Source organism: Carex rostrata, chromosome 13 (assembly GCF_964058835.1).
Source record: "Carex rostrata chromosome 13, lpCarRost1.2, whole genome shotgun sequence".
Classification (NCBI taxonomy): domain Eukaryota; kingdom Viridiplantae; phylum Streptophyta; class Magnoliopsida; order Poales; family Cyperaceae; genus Carex; species Carex rostrata.
In genome coordinates, this window is record NC_135930.1 from 5,691,852 (window position 1) to 5,716,080 (window position 24,229).

At 38.1% G+C, this 24,229-nt stretch overlaps 3 protein-coding genes and 1 long non-coding RNA gene across 4 annotated transcripts; 1 reads left to right on the forward strand and 3 right to left on the reverse strand.

Annotated features, from left to right (window-relative positions):
- Positions 1-1,038: 1,038 nt before the first annotated feature.
- LOC144563872 (UPF0481 protein At3g47200-like) lies at positions 1,039-2,397 on the reverse strand. Its single transcript, XM_078313338.1, has one exon. It carries the CDS (start codon positions 2,395-2,397, stop codon positions 1,039-1,041), a length of 1,359 nt encoding a protein of 452 aa, XP_078169464.1.
- Positions 2,398-3,504: 1,107 nt separating this feature from the next.
- LOC144564861 (uncharacterized) lies at positions 3,505-6,942 on the forward strand. The gene is made up of 2 exons (XR_013514762.1): positions 3,505-5,522; positions 5,837-6,942. It is a non-coding gene; the product is annotated as an uncharacterized LOC144564861 (long non-coding RNA).
- An 11,329-nt stretch (positions 6,943-18,271) lies between these two features.
- Positions 18,272-20,594, reverse strand: LOC144564317 (cinnamoyl-CoA reductase CAD2-like). The gene is made up of 6 exons (XM_078313917.1): positions 20,268-20,594; positions 19,816-19,982; positions 19,401-19,586; positions 18,922-19,084; positions 18,628-18,814; positions 18,272-18,546 (listed from the first exon to the last, which is right to left on the reverse strand). The coding sequence occupies exons 1-6, from the start codon at positions 20,383-20,385 to the stop codon at positions 18,408-18,410; spliced, it is 960 nt and encodes a 319-aa protein (XP_078170043.1). The 5' UTR covers positions 20,386-20,594; the 3' UTR covers positions 18,272-18,407.
- Positions 20,595-21,995: 1,401 nt separating this feature from the next.
- On the reverse strand, positions 21,996-23,626 carry LOC144563873 (UPF0481 protein At3g47200-like). Its single transcript, XM_078313339.1, has 2 exons — positions 22,878-23,626; positions 21,996-22,158 (listed from the first exon to the last, which is right to left on the reverse strand). The coding sequence occupies exons 1-2, from the start codon at positions 23,624-23,626 to the stop codon at positions 21,996-21,998; spliced, it is 912 nt and encodes a 303-aa protein (XP_078169465.1).
- Between the last annotated feature and the right edge of the window lie 603 nt (positions 23,627-24,229).

The following is a 24,229-nucleotide window of genomic DNA, read 5'->3' on the forward strand; positions in this document are numbered from 1 at the left end:
TATATTTTAAAGTTATATATGTTGCTTGTTTATGTTGATTGTATATTGTATATATGTTATTTAATTTGTGTATATATTTATTTTTTTCATAAAATATTAATAATTAATGTTCTAGCTGCCATTCATTTTTTATTTTCTAGTATAAATATATACATAAATTAATCTGATAATATTTATAAATTAAAAATAAAATAAACTCAATACACAAGTTTATATAAATTAACACATACGTACAAATTTTGAACTGGTTCAGTTGAGGACGGGAATGAATCTTTTTTAATGGTTAGTAGTTTTAAATACCTACTAACGATTTCATTGATAAAAAAAAAAATATATTTACAACAAGTTAAATGACCCTAATTTTTCATTGGCAATCAAATTAATTCCCAATTTTCCTCTAGTTTTCCTTATTCAGCAAAAGGCCCTATTAATCATTGGCAATCAAATTATAATAGTATAATTAATCAGTTGCAGCACATGTAAATAAAAAGTTTAACACTTATTTTGATAAATTATGCAATTTAAAATTATTTAATTCACTATTGCAGAAAGCTTGCTTGGATAACAGATAAATTAATTTAGTCTTGTAAATTGTTGCGGGGTGCCACGGAAATGTTTGTTGTACTTTAGGATGAATTCTACATGACCATTATTTCGCCATTTTAATTTTTTTTTTTTAGTACACAAATCTTCGCTGTTAGCCAACTAACCAATTAAATATATAAAATGCTTCATCCTGCACGGCTGGTACTAATTAATTGGTGCTTCAAAAACAAAAGAAAAAGGAAATAATTTAAACATAACAAAGTTTACAAAGGAAAAAAAAATAAGAACACAGTTTAATAGATTGCATGTATAACTACATTCACAAATTCTAAAAGATCCATTCTCAAGGAAACAATCAAATTAAAATTCCATACATTTGAGATAACCATCGCAAACCAACAACATTAAAGATAGAACCGGCACTCATAATTAGAGCTAAACCCAAGCAAGCTCACTAACATAAAAACGGAAATGAAATCAACTCAAAGCCGATCAAAAACGATGACGATATGTAAATACGGAAACAAGAGTCTGCACTGTGGAAAGAAAAATTGCACAAATTGAGGTACAAAAAGATATGATTGCCCAACGGTTGTTGAAGTATTCATGCATGAACGTTGCTCTCTTCCGACTGAAGTAAGCCTCACAGCTTTGATGGATCTCATCAAACAAGTACGAATAATAGTGATCCTTGAATTCGGTGGAGACTCGTTTACTCAGAAGCCTAAAAAACTCAATTGCTTCATCGTCGTTTGGCAGCAAGTTAAGTACAATGCCGCTGCTTTGAAGGATCTCCAAATCGGATTTATTCTTGATCAAGCAGTTCATCATAACCATCAAACCAGTCCATCTCCTTTTGCTCTCTTCTAAGCCTTGCTCAAATGCCAAAAGGTTCATGAAAATAACCCTTCTGGCAAAGTCAATGACAAGTCGAGGGATCTTTATGGTACTGTGTATTCTACCATGCTTGATGTCGGGGTCAGAATTGATGCGCGAATCCTGCTTTCTCAACTTAAAGCCGAACTCAGATAGTTGAGTGGCAGACGGTATTACGAGAGGAAGTCTGTGATCCTTTTGTCCCTGCCCCGGTTGTGCCCAGGTACTTTTTTTGAAGGTTGGTTGTGCACTGATATTGCCGAATATTTTTTTGTTTTCATAATTTGGCAGAGAAATTTCATGGTAGAGGTGGAGAAGGTGGTCAATCTCGATGTTCCCTGGTTCTTTTACTTGACTAGAGTGTATGCTATCCCCCAGGTACTTAATAAACAAATTATTCACCACCAATTTCTTCAGCTCCACCTTGCTTGTGTTATCATCGAGGCCCTTCAATGTGGCGTAGAATTTTTCGAGGACGAAAAATGGAATTTGGTTTTCTACCAATAGCAAATCGGACATAATAGCCATGAAGTCCCATCCTGCCCAGGAATGGCGGTGGCCCTTGTCTTCCTCGTGCTTTAAAAGTAACTCGAGTATAAAGCAACCATCAATTAATAGCACCTCAACAAACTTGTTATCATCTCTTGGGATTAGTTCTTCCTCGCTGTAGCACTCACGGGCACGACCCTTCAGGTTTTGCATTGCGTGGATATAGGTATCATAATTGACTTGATTGTTTCGCTCTAAGAAATCATGCAGGAAGTGATGCTTGCGCGCCTCTATTGCCATGAACTTTCGTTCGTCGTGGTGGTACGGTCCGATCGGGACCATCTTTGGTTTGTACATGTCCTCATGCTCAGCTGTAATGAACTCGGGAACAAGGAAGATCGTTGAGCTGTTTGTGGTAGTTTTTTTGTGTATTTTGCTAAGAAAAATTTTGATGTTGTCGGCCACGGATTTAATTTCCGTTGCCATTACAGTAGGAAAAAAAAAATAGAACTGATATGCTAATTTTTGGGAAGAAATATAAATAGGGTGGACTTAAGTGACAAAGAAAAGCTAATCGGGTGCCTCTCTTGTGTCCAAAATTATGGGCATAGGCATTGGTATAAATAGATTGATACTTGCAAAAGAGAGACCTACTCTATATTTTAAGCCTAATTAATTAAATTCTTCATAGAAGTCCTAATTATAACCAGAAATTTAACATTAGTATTAGTATACAGAAGTAATTATTTCAACAGTGTTTTTGGAAATGAGGTTTTAATATTAATATCATATGCCAGCGAAAACATCCCTGTAATCTGTTTCAAAGTTTCATGGCATGGCTTTTCTGTAATATGTAGTCAAATTCAGACCTCCACATGGTGGAAAAGAGGTTTGTTCGGATCTGTATTTTAGAATAGGAAATGACTTAAAGGTCATTGTGTAAATTAAATACTGATTAGAGTTTTCCAAGAAACTTCACATTAACCGAAGTAGGATCCAAGATTGGCGTCCCTCAATTATAGTGGTCAACGGAGAATTATAAATTTCACCAGTTGAAGGAGTAGTACCTAACCAGATTTGAATCCACCCTTGTTTCCTTCAACACTGTTAAAATAATTACTTATGTAATTAATACTATGGTTTATTTTCTAGTTATAGTTTGGACTTTTATCACGAATAATTTATTATTATTATTTTTTTATAAAATTGGTACATACCACTGATTTCATTAAGAAACGAAATATAATCTGAATTAAGTGGAACAATCAATTAGCTTTCCTCGGCTACTAAATTAAGTCCACTATATTCAAATTTCTTCTCCAAGTAGCACATCAATTTTACTTTTCCTACTGTAATGGCAATAGAATCTGAATCATTGGAAGAAACCATGAAAAATTTGCTCGCACCATATTCCAACAAGGCAACCAAAAAGAAAACCGTTACGATCTCCCTTGTTCCGGAGTTATAGGTACCTTTTGGTAAGAAAATAAATATAGAACATTATAAGGACTTGAATGTAAGATTGGTGCATATATATGTCCAAAGTGAACAATAAAGAAATACAATTCTATTTTTTCCACTTGGTATCAAGAGCAAGGTTGAAACCCTAGCCGTTTTCTTCCGTTTTTCCGATTTTTAATGTAGCGCTACAGTAACCGCGCACAGATCAGATCAAGGCAGAGAGAAGCTCCGCCCGCCACCGCCTGAGCGCCGCCCGCCGCCAGTAGGATCGCCTGGTCCCGCTGAGCACGGCCTAAGCTCGGCCCGGCCGGCTGGGCTCCGCCCCGACAGTTGCAGGTCCGACCTGCTCGGATCAGCTGCTAAGGATGATCTAGGCGCTCAGCTCAGCTCTGCTCCGCTTGGCACCTCCGCCACCGACCAGCAGCTCTAGGCCGCCGCCAGCAAGGCCGAGCTCTGCCCTTCCTCTCTTCTTAGTTGCTAGCTACATGTTTTTTTTTGGTTGATTCTTTTCCTTTGATCCGTTACTGTGTTTTGTCATTTTTTTTAAGTTAGAACTGTTACATGTAGAGGTCGTGGTTGTTAGTTAATGCAAGCAAACATACACTTGTTGCACTTGCATTTTGCAAAAGAAAAAAGGTTTCATTTGAACTAAAAAAAAAAAAAAAAGCAACAGCTACAGCTACGTTTTTTTTTCCTCTTCTTTCTAACCAACCAAGGTAGGTTGGGTCTTTGTTGAGTGATTTGGCCGGCGTGGGGGGCCTATACCCCACGATACCTGAGAAGGGGACTTGGATCAAAGTTTGATTGTTTTTTTAACTCGAATCTTGATGCACTAGATCAAGATCGGGTGAAGAGGGAGAGATGTGGATCTAAATCGGGTCAAGAACTCGATTTTGTAAAAGTGATTCGGACTTAGAACAATACGTGAGGCGTAGATCTGAGTCCGATCAATGTCGGAAAAGGAAAAGGAGGGGGATCCATTTGTTGAGGCTATTGTGAAGCTGACTGCTGAGGATGTGAATGCCATGATGACTCACATGAGCGACAGTTTGCCATGTCTGGATTGGGCCAAACTCCTGCAGTCCCTGTAGCTCCTATTGAGCCGAGGCAGCATAGGTTGGATCTTCCACCTATTGATACGAAACTCGATGGGCCAGAGAAGTATCTGAGCTGGTCACGTCGAGTGAGGTACACTCTAGCAGGAAAGAATCTAGAGGGGTACTTGACTGGGGACAAGGCAGAGCCAATGGAGGGTGCACCGGGGAGAGATGAGTGGAAGGCGACTCACATGTAGGTGTACATCTGGCTTCTGAGCTCGTTGTCTTTGTCTATTGCAGACACTATGGATGGCTTCGAAAAGGAACAGGATGTCTGGGACAAGTTGAAAAGAACTTATGATGGTGTGGGGAATATCATGAGGGTGTACCAGATCAAGGGGGAGATCTCGGATGTGGTACAAGGGGCGAAGACCGTGCAGGACTATGCTATAGAGCTGGAGCGCTTATGGTTAGAGCATGATCACTAGAGGGTCCAACCATGTTGCTCACACCCTACGTGTTCTGAGAGAGAGGCATCCATGGAGGATAGGACTATGTTGTTCCTCAAGCATCTGGCGCCAGCATTTGAGCAGAGGGTGGCTATGTTACTGAGCGGGAACAGGATTCCCTCACTTGTGGAGGTAGTCTCAGCCATGATACAGGGGGAAAGCCGGATGAGGCTACAGGCTGGAACAGGAGGACTTCCAGGAGTGAACTCAGCACTAGTGGTCTCAAACTCAGGTAACACAGGGTACAGAGGCGAGACTTGACAGTGCTACAATTGTGGTGAGGTAGGTCACCTGAAGCAGGCTTGCCCTAAGCCACCAAAGGAGAGAGACACAGGTGGGAGGGGGCCGTTTGGGAGTCGTGGTCGCGGCCGTGGAGGTCGGAGAGGTGGAAGAGGAGCCAACCGAGCACATCTGATGGTTGCAGAGGAGGAAGAAGAAGCCGGTGGGGAACTTACCGAGGAGGATCAGGCACTCGTGGAGGCTTATTCTCAGGGGCTCAGAAGCAAGCATAAGTTGACATGTGATGGGAAGAGTGTGAGAGATGATGCGTCTACCTCTACTTCTTCTAGGGGTAACTTTGTTTCTCTTGCTCACACAGCTACAGGTACTCATGATACCTTTGCTCTAGCCTCTATACCCACCACGAGATCACCAGATTGGATAGTTGACTCTGGTGCATCTCGCCATGTGACTTGTGTTGTTGGGGAGTTTTCTTCCTATACTCGCCTAACAGTCCCAGAGAGCATTCAAACTGCCGATGGTACGGCTCAGCCCGTAGTTGGTAAGGGTACCGTGAAATGTACCAACTCTTTGACTTTGTCTAATGTCTTGCATGCTCCTTCTTTTCCAGTGAATCTCTTATCCATAAGTGTCATTATATTACAACTAAACTGTGTTGTTGTGTTTGATATTCCTAAGGTGATCTTCCAAGAGAAGGGGACAGGCAGGCGGCTTGGGATTGGCACTTGGGATAGCGGGCTGTGGTACATGGATAGAAAGGGTATGGACTCGGCCCTCTCATCTATGGTAGAGAGTGCTGAAGGAGTTGAAAGAAGTGTGGAGGACTTACTGCTTCTCCATCATAGGCGCTTAGGTCATCCTTCATTTCTTGTTTTGAGTAGGTTGTATCCGTCTTTGTTTGAAAATGCCAATAAAGGAACACTAGTGTGTGATGCATGTAGTTAGGCAAAACATACCAGGAGCTCTTATGCTAGCTCTGGTAGTAGAAGTTCTTGTGTTTTTAATTTGATTCACTCTGATGTATGGGGACCTTGTCCCACAACTACTGTGAATGGATTTAGATATTTTGTTTCTTTTATTGATTATTTTTCTCGTGCGACTTGGATTTATTTGATGAAAAACAAGAGTGATGTGTTTGCTTGCTTCAAAGATTTTCACAAAGAGATGCAGACTCAATACGGTGCAGTTGTGAAGGTATTGAGGTCTGACAATGGGACAGAGTACACCAACAGGGCATTTGGAGAGTACTTGTCATCTCAGGGAATATAGTATCAAATCACGTGCCCGTACACACCAGAGCAGAATGGGGTAGCAGAACGGAAGAATATGCATCTACTTGAGGTAACTCGGAGTATGATGATTTCGATGAAAGTTCCAAAGTACTTGTGGGGGCAAGCAGTTCTGACAGCAGCCTACTTGATCAATAGGGTACCCTCGCGGGTGCTAGATTGGAAGTCCCCGATGGAGATGCTGAAAGGTAAGAATGAAGATATTCTTCCTCTCAAAACCTTTGGCTGTGTGTGCTTTGTGCAAGACAACAGACCAAATGTCGGAAAATTGGATCCAAGGGCTGTGAAGTGTATCTTTGTTGGGTACTCGGGTACTCAAAAGGGGTATGTATGCTAGAGCCCTATGGAGAAGAGACTATTTGTGAGTATGGATGTTACATTCCGAGAGCTCGAACCATACTACTCCTCAGAGGACACTTCACCCTTTGGAGACTCACTCGATACAGGAGGTATGAGGCGAGAGGGGGAGAGTAGTAATGATGGTGAGAGAAGGATGGTGAGAGAAGGCTCAGGGGGAGTCGAGATACCGTGAAGTGTATGTTAGGAGTGTTAGTGTAATAATCTAGAAGTCAATAATACGATAAATTATCATAAAACTTTGTTCATAAATTGGATGTTTAATTATATATCATTTTGTTTCCTTGAGTATTATTGTATTATGGATCATTTCGAGTTCATGACTGGAATTGTAAAACTCCATAATTAAGATGATATATACTCTTAAAAAGTCACTGACCAATGTAATTAGCAGGAACACTAATTAACCGTTACTAGGTTAGTATGTGGATTAAAAGATGGTTAAGTTTTACAAACCATTTACACGAGATGTCATTTTAATCACATAGATACATGTTCTAGGAACATGATATTTGACAGACCCCGAATGAAACATTAAATAGAATTGTGTTCGTGTCATTAATGTTTTCATTCAGTGTAAAGTTCTACAGTATGAGGTATTCATCGTTCTAGCTAAGAGATGTGTATGTGTGAGTGTTATCTAACGCTGTCCGTAAAAAACAGTCATAACGGTAGCACTTCCATATGTATAACTTAGCTAAGTGATGGTTTACCAAAAGTACTATTTGTCCCTCGTATTTTATACAAGCTATAGCATCACTGGGCCCCTTGGTAGAGTTAGATTATTTGCATGCGGTATAATTACAAGAGTAATTATATTTGATAGTCTACTCAAGATCAAGAAAAGATTCAGTTAATAAGGATGACACACATCTACCTTGGAACTGATCTGATAGCTATGAGACAGAAGAACAGACACAAGTAAATTGTTTACTGGATGGTGATATTGTACAGTACAGCATCATCTGTGTAATTGGATGGTCATGATGTATACTGCCAGATGCCGCTCATGATTATAGAAGTTAAAACAGTTTTAACTCTATTTACCAACATAACACAGATCCTATTGGGTCACACCATATAGGAGCTATTCGGATAATCTTACTGATTAATTATAAATTGATTGTAATTAATATTAAGATGGTTATAATTAATTATACGTGTTATAATTAAATTATATTTGTCATGTAAAAATGATAAAGCAAAAACTAATGGTTATAATTAGTTATACTTGATATAATTAATTATAATTAATTATACGTCATTTAGAATGACAAACAAAAATACTGGTTAGTTTATAAACGTGTTTGACATGTTGTATAAAATTACCAAACAAAAACCGCAAACGAATATAATTGTACATGACAATTATACATATTTGATTTGGATAGTTACTATTTACTATTCCTTTGGGTTAATGGGTTTAGGATCCATTAAACAAATCCAATGATAGACCTAAATTATATACATATTCGATCTGACTTTTATCACAAAATAACACCAAATATCTTGTATTTTGAATATAAAGTGAATAGAATACACTTAGGATCAAGTTACTGCATTTGTTTGATTTTAATTTGCAGAAAATGAAGAAAAATGAAGAAAAACCGAAGAAAAATGCCCAGTGCGGACGCACGGTTTACGATACGACCGCACTAAGTACTTAGATGGATTTCTGGACGCACGCCAATTTTAAAAAGGTATAATAAGCTATTCGTCCAAATCCGTGCGGATGCACGGATATCGATGCGGACGCACGGATCTCGATGCAGCCGCACTTTGGTCGCACAAGAAAAGTCCGAGCCTAGTGCGGATCTTGATGCAGCCGCAGTGCGGATCCCAGTGCGGATGGGACTGTAGCAGTGCGGACGCACTGTAGCAGAACTCATAACTGGAGCCTGAACTTAAAATGGCCATAACTTTTGACTCGTAACTCCGATTTAGGATTGCGACCACTTTTTGGAAAGGTAAGAAGAAGATCTACAACATGAGAAACTAAAAAAAGGAAATTTAGAGTCGGTCGGATGCATTAAACTCGCAGACAGCCAGAAATACACGTTTTTGGACAGCGTTTCTATTTTTGGCGCATGATGGACACGTTTTTACAACTAATCTTGGACAAGGCATCCTGGGGAAACAATTCAAATATAGCACCCATTAACTCCACTTCCTAGGCTCTTAATTGGGCATGATCCTTGGCTATAAAAGAGGGGGTTTATCCATCCATCCAACCATCATCCATAATTATCTCTTCCTCTTTCATTCTCTCTCTACACACACAATACTTAGCGATAAATTCTGAAGAAAGGAAAGCTTTCAAGCAAGGAGAAGAAGGGTTTCCTGAGCAAGAAGTCGGCAAGATAGAGGTTTTTGATTTGTCAAAGGGTGTAATTACTTCCTTTATTTTATTTCTTCTTACTTTGCCAATTTTTGTATTGGATCTATCCATGAGAGAGTAGTTCTCTCTCTAGGGGTTTAGGTCAATGCATGAACTTGTTTAATTGTATCTTATTCGGTTATTTGTCTTTGTTATGATTGTTTTATGGGATTTGATGTTAATTTATGTGATTTATCATTTGTGTTAATTACATAATTAGTACTTGAAATCGCAGTAGTCCCGCTTTGGTATCTCTTTGTCAAAGGATCCAAAGAAGTTAGGACGAGATGAGAGTACCAAATTATGAATACAAATACCCTAGGTTTATATTAGGATTGTAACCAATTTGTAATCTAAGCCGGAACTACAGAAATTAAGGTTAGGAATTTGGTGAAGTACCTAACCGTGAAGGCAAACCCTAATTAGGACATCTCAAATCAAATCGGGTATTGGTATGAAAGACTTAATCGTGAAGTATCAATATTTGAGGAGAGGAGAGACTAACAAGAGCTCAATGGTTCTAGGTAACTAGGGTGGGGGACTTCATCGAGAAGTTCGAGTTACCTTGGACACGTTATTAATTCAAGAAAGTGACCCTTAATAACATATTAGGTTAGAAACCTCATCAAATCATACATGAACTTAAACAAATACTGAATAGATAAAGTTAGCAAGGGATTGTAGACCGAATGCCCCTAGATCTCCTTTACTTGAAAGCAAACCAATCTTTCTTTCCTTTATTTACTTTAATTGTTTTTAATTCCTCTCTTTAGGGTATTGAACCCAAACTTAGGATTAATTAGAACAAAACCCCCCCCAATTACTTTTATTGCACTTTACTTTCATTTTATTTTCTGAAATTAATTAGTAAAGTTTAAACTAAGTATTTATCATACTCCTTGTGGATCGATACCCGACAATATACTACTTTGATAGGATTGTATACTTGCAATCTGAACCAAAAATGTATTTATGGTTAAAAGGTACATCTAATTGTACTGAAACTTTGCACCATACCCTTTGGACGCATCATCCAACCAATATGAAATAGCAAAATCCAAATTGGATACCTCTACAAAAGGGCAAATTGGTAATTTTGGCAACTTCAGGGGTATTTCGGTCTTTTTGCGAACCTCCTCGAATGCCTATAAATAGAGGGGCATAGGTGAAAGAGAAAATTCACTAATTCACGTGTTAATCTGATTACTTCGTTAATTGGAATTCTCTCTTTCTCTGTTTACAGTTTTTCGGATCGATGAATAGTGTTTTACCGAATTTTTGCGGTATTTCAGATTTGGTTTATTTAGTGAATCTGATTAAACGAAAAATTTCGGTGAATAATGTTTTTGCTATATACCGCGGTTTATAGTATTTCTGGCAAAAGAAATAAATCGCTTTCTAGTTAGTCCTGGTGGATAACCAATAGAGGTATCACATGTGTGATATTCCGAGTCGATTTCTTCCCTGGTGTGGCTCTTCTCGCTCGGTCTGCATTCCAACTGTGATTTGGAAACAAGGTATAAATTGTTATATTAATCTATTTAATTGGTAAATAGATTTAAAGCTTTAGAAAATCAATTATGGAGTAGATCTGTAAATAGGATTAAACGGATCTTCTTGATTCATTTAATCCGTAGCTTAAGTTAGATGTAAAAGTTTTGTTTTACTCTTTCCGCACCTTAAGCAAATAAATGGGTTTGAACTGTCAAAACCCCAACATACTTAATCAACAGGTTTGAACCGTCAAAACCCAACAAGGAAAACAAAGCAGAATGAGGGAGCTGTTGATGTGGTGTTTGCAATACAAGTAATAAATCCTAGTTGATACTCAATTCGGTTGCAAGTGTACAACCTTGTCAAGTAGTACTTAGGGATCGTCTCCACAGGGACAAGTTGGAATATTAACTCTAACCTAACAATTTAATTTAGTAAAAGCGAAATAAAAAGGTTTTGTGTTTGTTCAAGTGGTTTGTTTGGTAGTGATCGAACTAAATTAAACTAAAGTCTTTAAAGCAAAATTAGATTTTTAACAAGAATGAGAAATTAGGGTTTCTTAGGGTTCCTATCAACTAGTGTTATGATTAATTGGTTTATTAAATTTGTTCTATAATTATGAAGGCACAGTTGGATGTTATAGGTACAAAGCGATATCTCTATATTAATACCATCTTTAAATTAGAATAAACATCACCTCTTGGTACTTGGCTACTCTAATCTAAAGTCATTAAGTTCTTACTGTCCCAATTGATCTAGAAAACTAGCTTTCACCTCTCGGTACTTGGCACAATTTTCTAAACTATTAGGTAAAGCCAGTATAAGACAAGTGTCACCTCTCGGTACTTAGCCTATCAAATACCCTATTCCTTATGGTCTGGACCTAATATTCAATTTCTCAATTGCAAATACCAAATCCTAAGATTTCATGCGATTTCGATTAAGTCTTCACAATCAATTAAAATAAAGAATAGATCATAACAAAGAACAAGAATATATAAAATAAAACCAACTAAATCATAACAAAAGTTTCAAGTACAACCCTAATCAACCCTAGAAAAGCCCTTAGCCAGTCATGGCTAAGACACAAATGAAATCAAAAAGAGTAAAAGAGTTCCAAAGAAAAGAAAATAATAAAACCGGTTGATCAATGGTGTTCTCTCCTTCTTTCTTCTCTCTTCCTTGCTTTTCCTTGTTCAAAACTAGAAATTCTTCCTAAAAAACCCTCCTCAATCTGTTATACAGGTCCCCTTTTATACCCCTCTCTAAAACCTAGAAATAACTAACTAAAAATAGCAAATTCGGACTCTGAACCGACTTATTGCGGGCCGCAATGAATGGAGGCAGTTAACAGACTACACAGAAAAATCTGGAGAGGTCATTGCGGGCCGCAATAAAGGTCCTTGCTCCAATCTTCGTGCTAACTCACCCGTTTTGCTTCGTTAAGCTCCAAACACTTGATTACCTGTAAAATAAACATAACTAGGGCAGTAACTTGAACTTTTGGACATTTCTAACCTAATTAAACCTAATTTAATCAAAACTTGGCTTAATTTACATAACAAACCCTAGGTTTCAATAGATACAATTTCGGCTTATCAGCTGTGCCTACAGTATCACCTATGCCAAGTCCCTTGTTTCTGCCTACTCCGACTCTTGAGACACTTTCACCATCCACCTCAGACCCATAATACACAGGTGATATGATTCCTCTTTCTACTCCTCCTACTCCCTTACCGGTAAGGCAGACTGTTCGCGAGAATGCGGGCATTCCTCCTAACCGGTATGGTTTTCCACATGATATTGCCCAGTTTGTCTCTTACTCACACATATCACCTGTACATGGAGCATTCATTGCATCATTAGACACTATCTCTATCCCTAAGTGTTGGCAGGTTGCTAAAGAAGATTCAAAATGGAAAGCAGCCATGCTAGAAGAGCTCAGTGCCCTCCGCAAGAACAAAACCTCGGAACTTGTATCACTACCACCAGGTAAGAAGGCTGTCGGATGCAAGTGGGTTTTCACAGTAAAGCAGAATCCAGAGGGTCTGGTTGAGCGCTACAAGGCTCGGTTGGTAGCGAAGGGGTACAGTCAGACCTATGGCATTGACTATGATGAGACCTTTGCACCCGTGGCAAAGATGAGCACAGTGAGGACACTGGTCTCCATGGCAGTGAATGGTGGATGGCAGTTACACCAACTCGATGTGAAGAATGCATTTCTTCATGGTGATTTGTTGGAGGAGGTGTACATGGAGGTTCCATAAGGGTTTAGCACAAACCAGACAGTGGGTAAGGTGTGTAGGCTCAAGAAGTCGCTCTATGGGTTGAAGCAATCCCCTCGGGCCTGGTTTGATAGGTTCAGGAAGGTTATGGTAGGTATGGGCTATCAGCAAATCAATGCTGACCACACGGTGTTTTCTCGACAACATGGTGGTCACATTACCATGCTGGCTGTGTATGTCGATGATATGATCATTACCGGGGATGATGAGGGGGAGATTGCAAAGTTGAAGGCAAGATTGGAGAAGGAGTTCGAGGTGAAGGATATGGGACAGCTTAGGTACTTTCTTGGGATTGATGTGGCTCGTGGAGCAGAGGGGATTGTTCTATTCCAAAGGAAGTATGTCCTAGACTTGCTCACAGAGATAGGCATGTTGGGGTGCAGGCCTGCATTTTCTCCAATTAATGTGAAGGCCAAGATAAGTGCAGAGGCAGGAGAACAGGTTGATTGTGAGAAGTACCAGAGACTAGTAGGCAGATTGATCTATTTGACACATACTCGTCCCGATATCTCATTTGCAGTGAGCGTGGTGAGCCGCTACATGCATGACCCTAGGAGGGACCACATGGACGCAGTGTATCACATTCTGAGGTACCTGAAGAGTGCACCGGGGAAGGACTTGATTTTCAGGCAGAATGGGCACATGAACATTGAGGGTTATTGTGACTCTGACTGGGCTAGTTGCCAAGATGACAAGAGGTCCACATCTGGCTACTGCATGTTCGTAGGGGGCAACTTGGTCTCCTGGAAGAGCAAGAAGCAACCGGTTGTTTCGAGATCAACAGCAGAAGCTGAGTACAGGGCTATGACATTGGGAGTTGCTGAGATGTTGTGGCTAAAGAGGTTATTGGAAGATCTCAAGATGAATCACGGAGCTAAAATGAAGTTGTGGTGCGATAGCAAGTCAACGATTAGCATTGCCAACAATCCTGTGCAGCATGATAGAACCAAGCATGTGGATATCGATAAGTTATTCATAAAGGAAAAACTGGAAAGTGGACTATTGAAGCTGAGTCATGTAGCTACTGGAGATCAAGTAGCTGACTGTCTCACCAAAGAACTTAGCTCAATAATTGTTATGTGACAAGATGAGTTTGATGGATATCTTTTGCTCATCTTGAGGGGGAGTATTAAGATTTGTATGTTTATTCATTTATAGAAGTTATAGGGGCCTTTTGGTAAGAAAAGAAATATAGAATATTGTAAGGACTTGAATGTAAGATTGGTGCATATATATGTCCAAAGTGAACAATGAAGAAATACAATTCTATTTTTTCCATTATTACAAATAAGAACGAGGGCCTGCACAAGCCCAATATAGTCCCGATCGGACCGTACCACCACGACCAAGTTAAATTTTCGGTTATAGAGGAGCAAAAGCATCAATACTTACATGATTTCTTGGAGCGGAATCAGCAAGTCAATCTGGAAACCTATATCAACAAGATTCAAAACGTGAAGGATCGTGCAGATAATTGCTACAGCAAGAAAACAATAAGCCATGACAAATTTGTTCAGATGCTAGTACTCGATGGTTGCTTTATACTCGAGTTACTTTTCAAACTCGAGGCCGACCAGCATCATCGCCTTTGCTGGGCAGGATCGGAATTCATGATACCATTCCCTCCGATTTGCTCTTAGTAGAAAACCAAATTCCATTTTTCGTCCTCAAAGAATTATATTGTACGCTATTTCAAAGGGCCTCGACGAAAACAAAAGCCAGGCCAAAACAGATCTCATGAACTTGGTGATAAAACATACCTAGGAGACAGCATACACTCTAGAGGGGTCATAGGACCTTTGAACCGAAATATCAACCACCTTCTCCACCTCTACCATGAGGTTTCTCTGCCAGCTGATCCTGAAAACAAAAAATATTCGGCGTTGCCATGGCACATATGGTGCCGATCGAAACAAAAGGATCACAGAATTCCTCTAGTAATACCATCAGCCAGTCAACTCTTGGAGTTCGGCTTTGTGTTGAGAAAGTAGGATCTGCTCAACAACTCCCATGCCACCATCAAGAATAGTACCATAAAGATCCCTCGACTCATCATCGACTCGGTGAGAAAGACTCTTGTGATGAAACCTGTTGTCATTCGAGCATAGTTTAGACAAGAGCAAAAGTAGGTGGACCGGTCTGATGGTCATGATGAACTGCATGATCAAGAATAAAAGAGATTTAGAGATCCTTCAAAACAGGGGCATTGTACTTAACTTGCTGCCGAATGAAGATGATGCAATTCAGTTTTTCAGACAGCTATGTGAACAAGTCATCGTCGATTTCAACGATCACTATTATTCGGACTTGTTTGAACATGTCAATCTAATTAAAATGTGAGCATGACGTACAGCAGCGATATATCATGCATGAATACTTCAACAACCGATGGGCGGTTATATCATTTTGTAGCTCAATTTTTGCAATATTTATTGCTTCGGTGCAGACGCTTGTTTCCGTATTTACATATCGTCACCGTTATTGATCCGCTTTGAGTTGATTTGATTTCCATATTTTAGTTAGTGTATTTGCTTGGGTGCAGCTTTATGAGTTCTGGTTCTATCTTCAATGTTGTTGGTTTGCAGTGGTTATATGTCCTATGTATGAATTTTAATTTTATTGTTCTCTTGATAATGAATTGTTCAGAATTTGTGATTGTAGTTATACATTTAATGAATTAAACTATATTCTCAGTTTTTTTTTTCTTTTTGTAAACTTTATATGTTTAAAATATTTCCTTTTTCTTTGCTCCTTTTATTGTTTTGTTAATTGTTAATTTTGAAGCACCAAGTTCCAGCCTTGCAGGCAGCAGGATGAAGCATTATATATTTAATTGGTTAAGTAGTTGGCTAACATCGAAGGTTTGTGTACTAAAATAAAATAAAAAATGGCGAAAAAATATTGCCGTGTGGCACCCTTGCAAAAAGATACATGACTAAATTAATTCATCTGTTATTCAAGCAATCTTTTCCGCAATAGTGAATTAAATAATTTAAAATTGTACATAATTTATCAAGGTGTTAAACTTTTATTAACATGTGCTGCAACTGATTAAACTTCTATAAATTGATTGCCAATGAAAAGGAGGGCTTTTTTTAAAGGAAAACTCGTAAGATGATTTTTCTATCGGACCGTTTGTATAATAAGGGATGGCAAATGGTAATCCATGTCTGATTTGCATGTTAAAAACTGATGGCCTAAGTCTAATTTGATGGGCATGAAAATCTATGCCCGGCTCATCTATGGGTCTTTTCCCTAAGTCCATGCCTGCTTGTTCTTGTATGCCCTTGCCCATGGGCCTGTTTGGCCTGCACATTCCTGCTAGCTCATTCATATTCAACCACATCAAATAGACTATACAAGATAATAAAACAATTCATAATGTGATTTTTCTAATGGAAGAAAAAATAATTCATAGTTTAACAACAAACAATAGTGTGATTTTACTACTGGAGCAACAAAATAAATTATAGTTTAATAGCAAATAAAAGCTGATAGTCTGCTTGTTTTTTTAACATAAAGGTCCATGGATTGCTTGTAGACTTCGGCATAAGTCCAGGTCTGACCTAACTCGTCTCTAGGCCCGCTCTTACCTAACCCATCACAATATAGGATCGACCGGATAAAGAGCGGGTCAAATGAGTAAGACTGAGCTGCCGGATAAATTGGGCTTTTCTGACGTATTTGTTCCATCATATATTTATATAATCATTACTAATCATCCTAGATCATGTTCATTCAAACATCAGCACACACCTAATTCTAGTGTCGCCTATATATTATCTGAAAAAAAAAAAGGAATCTCTCACGTGATCATGCAGTGAGTCTAACAGACAGGGACTTACCAATTATTGAAGTAAATTAATGGCCATGCATGTTGTTGATCAAGTTGTCATATATGTTGAGGTAGAAATTATTATTTTGTTGTTTAGCGGACATTTGGTTGTTGACTACGTCACTATACAACCTTAATTTTGTTAAGTCTTCGCTCTTCGCATACAAAATTTAAAGAAGTACCAAATTACAACTAAGCCCACAATTGCATAATATTACAACTTTGCTTCACAATTCATATTCTACCTCTTGAATAGCCAAATTCCAGAGATTTTTTAACTGGGGCGGCAGTAAATATAGGAAATATCATTAATCGCTCAATGCAAATTAGTAGCGTTGTGTTCTCTATGACTCTATTACTTTGGTTTCGTTGAGAAACATTTTTTTTTTTGAAAGAAGTGGCATTATCATCGATTTCTATTAAAATGGAATTCACAGTTTTGCTTATATATACCACCAAGTTAGTACTAGCTACACATGTATTACAATCCTAAACAGTTGTATAGCACATACATACAAAAAGGAACTACCAACCAACATCATATCAAAATATAACCTACAAGCAACAACCATTAAAAAACAAACAAAACAAACACCTCCTAAAAATATTTTTTTAAAATAGCAATTTGTATAGGCTTACTCTTAAAAATAATCAATTTTACTCTAGCAGATACTCATAGATTCTTGTATTATATATCTGTCCTTTGCATCATAGTCCATAATTCAAAAGTAATTAATATATTTTATATAACGAAGAGAAACATAAAATGTCCTTATTTTACATATACTTTTCTTTGTAATTTAATGAATATAATTGTTATACATCAGAATATATATGATGTAATTCTATTTTTACGAGGAGGTATCAACAGAACTAACTTGACAATTTTATTATCTGACTTAATAGCTAATATCAAATAAACAAAAATAACTTTGATTCCAGGGCCCAATATAAAACAGAAGATTCTTTAAAGTTAGGGCCCAATATAAACAACAGGGAATTTCTTGTGGATCAATGTGCAATGGAGTCTTTATAGTTTATAAAATTGAAACTGTTGTTTTATCATAATTTGTTGAATTTAATTTTTTTGAATTTCGATTTATTACCTTAAAGAGCGTTTGAACTCAGATTTCTCAAGAAGGCTGTGCAATATTTTTTATTCAAACTTGATAATGGACCCTGGAACGAATTTGACAAGCTTGAATTAAACACAAGTCCATGTATTATTGTTTCAACTTTCAACATTAGCTTTACTCCAAAAAACACCGAAGTCATAGCATCAGCTGATAAACATAATTGCGTTTTGCATAGATACCCAAGAATTTATTGGTATTTTCTAACTACTAATATTTCAATAGATATGGAATTCAATTTGACGACCTATTCGTTAGAACCAAGAAATCGACAAAGTTGGGTAAACATTTTGACAGAGCATTTTTTTTCTCCATTCAGCGCACGAGTCATATGCAAACATTGTTTTCAATCTATCGTCCGTCTGCTGCATTAATTAATAATTGCTTTGTCAAAATCTACACCCACAAAGTCTTTATTACATTTCACGACTTATACATATAGCAGTTGTTTATGAAACAAATTCATATGAATAGAATCATTAGATAAGTCCTTTGCTCTTCAAAGAATCAACAGTATCCTTGATAATTTTCTCCATTGGTGAAAATTCAAGACCCAAATTCATCAGCTTCTTGGAAGGATTCTTCGCTCGCACCAGCCAAGGTTGCTTATCCTCAATTCTAATAACAACAGTATAAAATTAAGCAACATGAACAAAAAATGAAATTTTCAAGAGAAGGAAGAGAAACGTACGTACTCACCTTTTAACTTGAAATTCAGGAAAAAGATCGCATATTTTGTCGACAAGATCAGAAGTTTTAGTGATTGCTTCCTCACACAAGTGTCGACCCTTTGCAGATGGGTTCTCATAGAGCAGTATCATTGCTCGAGCGACATCCCTTACATCAACACAACCTATGTACACATTCTCCATCGGAATCTGCATTCCTGGCATATATATTACGCAATTCCAAGAAGCCAGTAAGAAAATCAGAAACTTGAAATTCTTCGGTTAATATTCAACAAATGCTTGTTAACTGAAGGTTGTTGCGAACCTTTGAGAATATAAGTGAATATCATGACACTGCCATATGCCTTAGGTGGGAGCACCGGTCCAAGAACCAACCCGGGACAAATTGTAACAACATCCAAGCCCTCCTTCTCTGCAAAGTCCCATGCTGCCTTCTCTGCCAGAATCTTTGATACAGGGTACCACACCTTACCTCACACCAAAAGGAAGCCTTCAGTCAATAACTCAGGAATACAAAGAAATTTTTAATTTAATACTATTTTCCAATGAAAACTTTGAGATGCATGGGTAGCTTGGGTATATCATTTTATTTGTATATATGTAAAATTGTATATTATTATATTGATGTTGTACATTAACATTAAACATGTAAATACTTTTACTAGAATAAAAGAAGAATAAATTACATTAGGCAAAACCAAAACAAGAGAAGAAATGAGAAATCCTCAAGGAATTAGACAGGCAAATAAAAATACAAAATTAGGATTAATAGTAATGACATACGTTATCCTTCTTGAATGTGTCGACATCTGCCCATGATTCCTCTGTCAGTACTGCATCGACTGGCCAATGAGGGTTCGGAGCAATTGTGGAGGATGATGATGTCAGCACGACACGTTTAACTCCACAATCTTTGGCAGCTCGGAGCACGTTAAGTGTTCCCTCCACAGCTGGTTTCACAAGAAGGTTCTGTAAATCATAAGAGATAGATAACACAATTAATTCAGTTTGCAAACAAGTATGATTTAATTTAATGTAAATTTCATATAATATGGCTGGTATTTACTTGCAATAGGTAGTAACATTTTTTTTAGTTGAGGTTTCCCATTCCTCAGCAAGATTTGGAACAGGATCCAATCAGTTAGGTTGTCAGGACTTAATTGAGGTTGGTTTATTAGTTGATGCAGGAGTATATTACCTCAGGATCGTTCTCAGCTGACAACGGTGATGCAAGATGGAAGACACCCACTGTTCCCTTGATCGGTGCCAGCACAGAGGCGGGGTCCAGCAAGTCCATTTGAAACAGCTTCAGTCGATCAGCTGCGCCTTCCATTGCCATCAGGTGCTTAGTCTCATTCTCATTTTCTGTAATATATACAGCACAATACACGTTTCGTCAGAAAAAATGGGTCAAGATTTTAACAGAGGAGTTTTGACTTCAGGCAGCGCATGGACTGTAAAATCAAAATGGGGCTGCATATTATCCGTGTGGTGGATAAAGTGAAAACTGCTCCATTAAAATCTCTACACGAAAAAACTGTTCTCAGTAATTTTATTGTGTGTTCTGTACTTGGGTGTTTATGTGTTTTTGTGTGTGTGTGTGTGTGTGTCAGAGAGAGAGAGAGAGAGAGAGAGAGAGAGAGAGAGTACCGAGATCCATGACGGTGGTGTGAACAGTGTAACCACGGTCAAGTAGGAATTGCACCAGCCATGAGCCGATGAATCCGCTGCCGCCGGTGACACAGACACAGTCTTCTTTAACAGACATTTCTCTTTTCCTCTCGTTTCCCCTTTCCACTTCTTCCCTTACGAATAAATGTGTAATAAATCAAGGATGTTTTCCTCGAGTTTTTTTTTATCCATTTCTCTTGGTACAAGTCAATCCTCCTCTCCACAAGTTTGTAGAAATTAAAATTAGAACGTGTCTGCAGAAGAAAATGAACCCCAACGTGCATCATTCAAGTCAAAAGGACTGAGCGGCAGCCACTGCCCGGTATTTCAAAAAAATTAAAGTCCAAAGGACGACTGAGTCTGAGCGGTAAGCAAGCATCACCTAAAATAAGTTATACTTTTATTAAGTGCGGTTTGAATTTGTGTAATTTTGGTGAGTCAACTCGGTTCATCTTGAATTTTATATAAGTACTTATTTCAATACCAAGTTAAAATTTAAGGGTCCATATAAGCAAACGCTTCGTAAAGGTCGTCCTTCATGAATTCAACTTGATTCTCTCATTAAAATACGACACGTATTTTTACCACACTGACTCGTTTAATGACTTCAAATTAAATTCGTAGGTTTCACAAAAGATCAAAACTGTCTGCCTAACGCAGTTGCCTTGATCTTTCGCTGATTTCGACTTCAATTAGACTTCAAAGAAAATCCTGAAATTGATTATCTGAACTGTCAATATTACATATTACAAGACCTATTACAGAAATAAGGAAGGAAAAAACAGAATAAAAATAACTTGCAAATTTTAATGCTCATATATAATGGGCCTCAAGACCCATCTCTCCCTCTCTCTCTATATATATATTGAAGGGACTCAAGGCCCACTATTATGGCTGATATATATCAAATAACTAAATTAATTTATCAAGGAACATCCCTCAGGGTCAAGCATTTTCTTACAATGGGGTTGCCTGTGCCTGATTTTTTTTTTTTTTTTTTTTGGAGTAAAATGAGAGTCAAGCCCCCATACCTGTGCCTGATTTTGATCTCAAGTAGATACCAAGATATTATATCTGCATATTTATATGGGTAGCTGAAACAGTTTTTATATTCAGAACATGCAGCGTAGAAATCTTTTAGAATATGTACAGTATATGACCCAAATTACAATTTCTTTTTGCATAGGAACTATCCTAGCCTCCGAGGCCATGAAATAAGAAAAACAAGTTACAAATTGCCAATGATCAAGTGTCGAATTTGTATACGATCATCCATCAAAATGTGATACAAATTGACATACAGTCAATCATTTCATGTAGGGGTAGAATGAATAGAAGATTTGTATAAAGGAGAGAATCAGTAATATATATAAAGGCAGCAAACACAGAGATCACAGTCCATGGACTGCTGAAGTAATCATGCACCAGTCTTGCTCTATGTGTGTTCCATCTTAAGTGATAATAAGCATTGATGTCTTTGAACAAATCAAGAAAGTAGTGATTGCAGTAGTCGACGTAGGTAACTTTGCCAATTAGATTTAGGTAATCCGCCATCCAGTGTTATTAAAACCGGACCGGACCGGTTGGTTCAACCGGAAAAAACCGGAACCGGTCACCTGTCCGGTTCGGTTCTTTATAAACATCGCTTCAGTTAATGAACCGCTCAAAAGGGGTTTAACCGGCCGGTTTTATTAAAAAAACGCTAAATCAAACCGACCCAAATTCCCGGTTCAAAACAGGTTCGCTTGAGTTTTTCATTTCCTCTATTCGGTATTGTCCTATTAAACGTGGCTCACATAAACCACTTACAAACACTTTCCATGTCTCACGTGCACCAATCTTAGATGGGCAAAGAGGTCTTCTATGCCATCTGAGAACACAAACAAAAAAGAAGATGTCCGACAGAGAGGAAAGCAAAACCAACAACGAAGGTGGAAAATGACAAAACTGACCTTCTTAAGACAATTCCTTGTAGCCACCAAAATAAAGAGATGAGGAGAACATACTCGAGTCATCAGTTCCAAACTTGGTCATTGAAGTTGAGAAGAAAGGAATGCATTGCTCGGACTTGACTTAATCAACTAGCCAATTCAGGGCACAAGACTCTAAACCTAGATGCAGGTTGGCTCGTGGGAATTTGACGATGCTTCTTGATTGTTTTATTTAATCCGAGGTATAGCCAGCATGATGAGCCAACAAGAAATGAAGTTGAAAAATTGAACAATTGGGATTAAGTATGCACCGTACAGAAATGCAAATGTTACATTTTTTGTCATATTGATATGTTGAAAAAGCACAAAAATATGTAACATGCTGGAATAGGATATGCTTGAAGGAGGCCGGCAATATAGCATAGTATGAAGCTAACATAATATAATTTATTTAAACAATTGACTTGCTTTGTTAATTTTGTAGAAATATATTGCTACCCTTAATTATAAAGATTAAATTTATAGAATTATTTGTAGGCATAAAAGTAAATATCATCTTGGGCTTTCATGTTATAAGTGGTTATTATTTAAAAAAAACCAGCAATTGAACCGGTTGACTCACCGGTCCAACCAGTGAACCGTTGACCCGGAAGTTTACCGGGTTGATGTCCCGTCCGGTTCTGATAACATTGCCGCCATCTCTTCTTCATTGGGCAGTGTATTTTCAATAACACCACTTCTTTGGAGTAACTCGACATCCTCTCTTGTATTGATGAGCAAATCGAGAAGTACGATGTAACTACTCAGTGTGCGGTATTCGTAACAAAGGCATACTTCGAAGGCGATGAGGTTTGGGTACAGAGGCTTGTGATTTGAATCAATCTTTAGGGTTGGAATCTCTATCACTCCTCGCTTAAATTTTATGTCAAACTTGTGTTCGTATGACCTTTTGTAGCTGAATTTCACACCTGCCTCACGCAGACGTGTTGCGCATGGAATAACAAGCTTTTTTCGATAGTTGCCTTCTTCCAATATCTTTAGGCTGGGAAAACACCTGTTGCTTTGGTATGACTTGCACCGGGATTCGAGCCTTGACACAAATATTTCGTGGTAAAGATGGAGCAAGTGATGGATTTTGCCTCGCAAAATTAGGGGTGGGCCGAGCGTCTCCTTTGTGAGAAAAAGGTTCGTAAAAATATTAACAAGGAGCTCGTGGGAATCATGACTCTTTGTGATTACAAGGGAGAAAAGCTTCTCAACGACAAAGAAAGGTATTTGGTTTTCAAAAAGTAGCAAGTCCATCCAAATTGGATCGAATAGAAACCCTGGCCTACACTTTATGTCGTGTGCTTTCTCTTGGTACTTCAAGCTCAACTCGAGGATGAAGCAGCCATCAAGAAGCAGCATCTCTACAAACTCTGTGCTACTCAAATCAACTACCTCATTGTAGCATCACGTCCTTCGGTTTCGATGAGTAGAATCTCTTGGATGCAATCCTCGAGGCCTACCTCAGGATTACGGGAAAGGAAATCTCGGAGGCACTGCAATTTGTATTCCTCCATGACACAAATGTTACTTCTGCCACGGTAATATGGGCCAATTGAAATTGTAGACGGTTCAAATAGAGCTCTCACCAGTGGAAAATATAGAATCAGCATCGGTTATATACGCATATTAGTATCGGAATACAACCGATCCTGATGAAGGCGATACTGATAATTCAATAATCTGCATCGGTTGTTTAAACAACCGATCCTGATACTATATTTTTTCAAAGATGGTTCTGAAAAAAAAAAAAAATAGTATCAGCATCGGTTGTTTATAAAGAACCGATGCTGATACTTTTTTTTTTTTTTTTTTTTTTTTTTTTTTTTTTTTTTTTGCAGAACCTCCAATTTTCTTTATAAATGGAGAGTAAAGCTGAAACCAATTTGTACCAGTACATCTAAACTGATAAGTTACCAAATATAAGTGGTATGGTATATCACCTTGAAATATCTGAAAAATGGA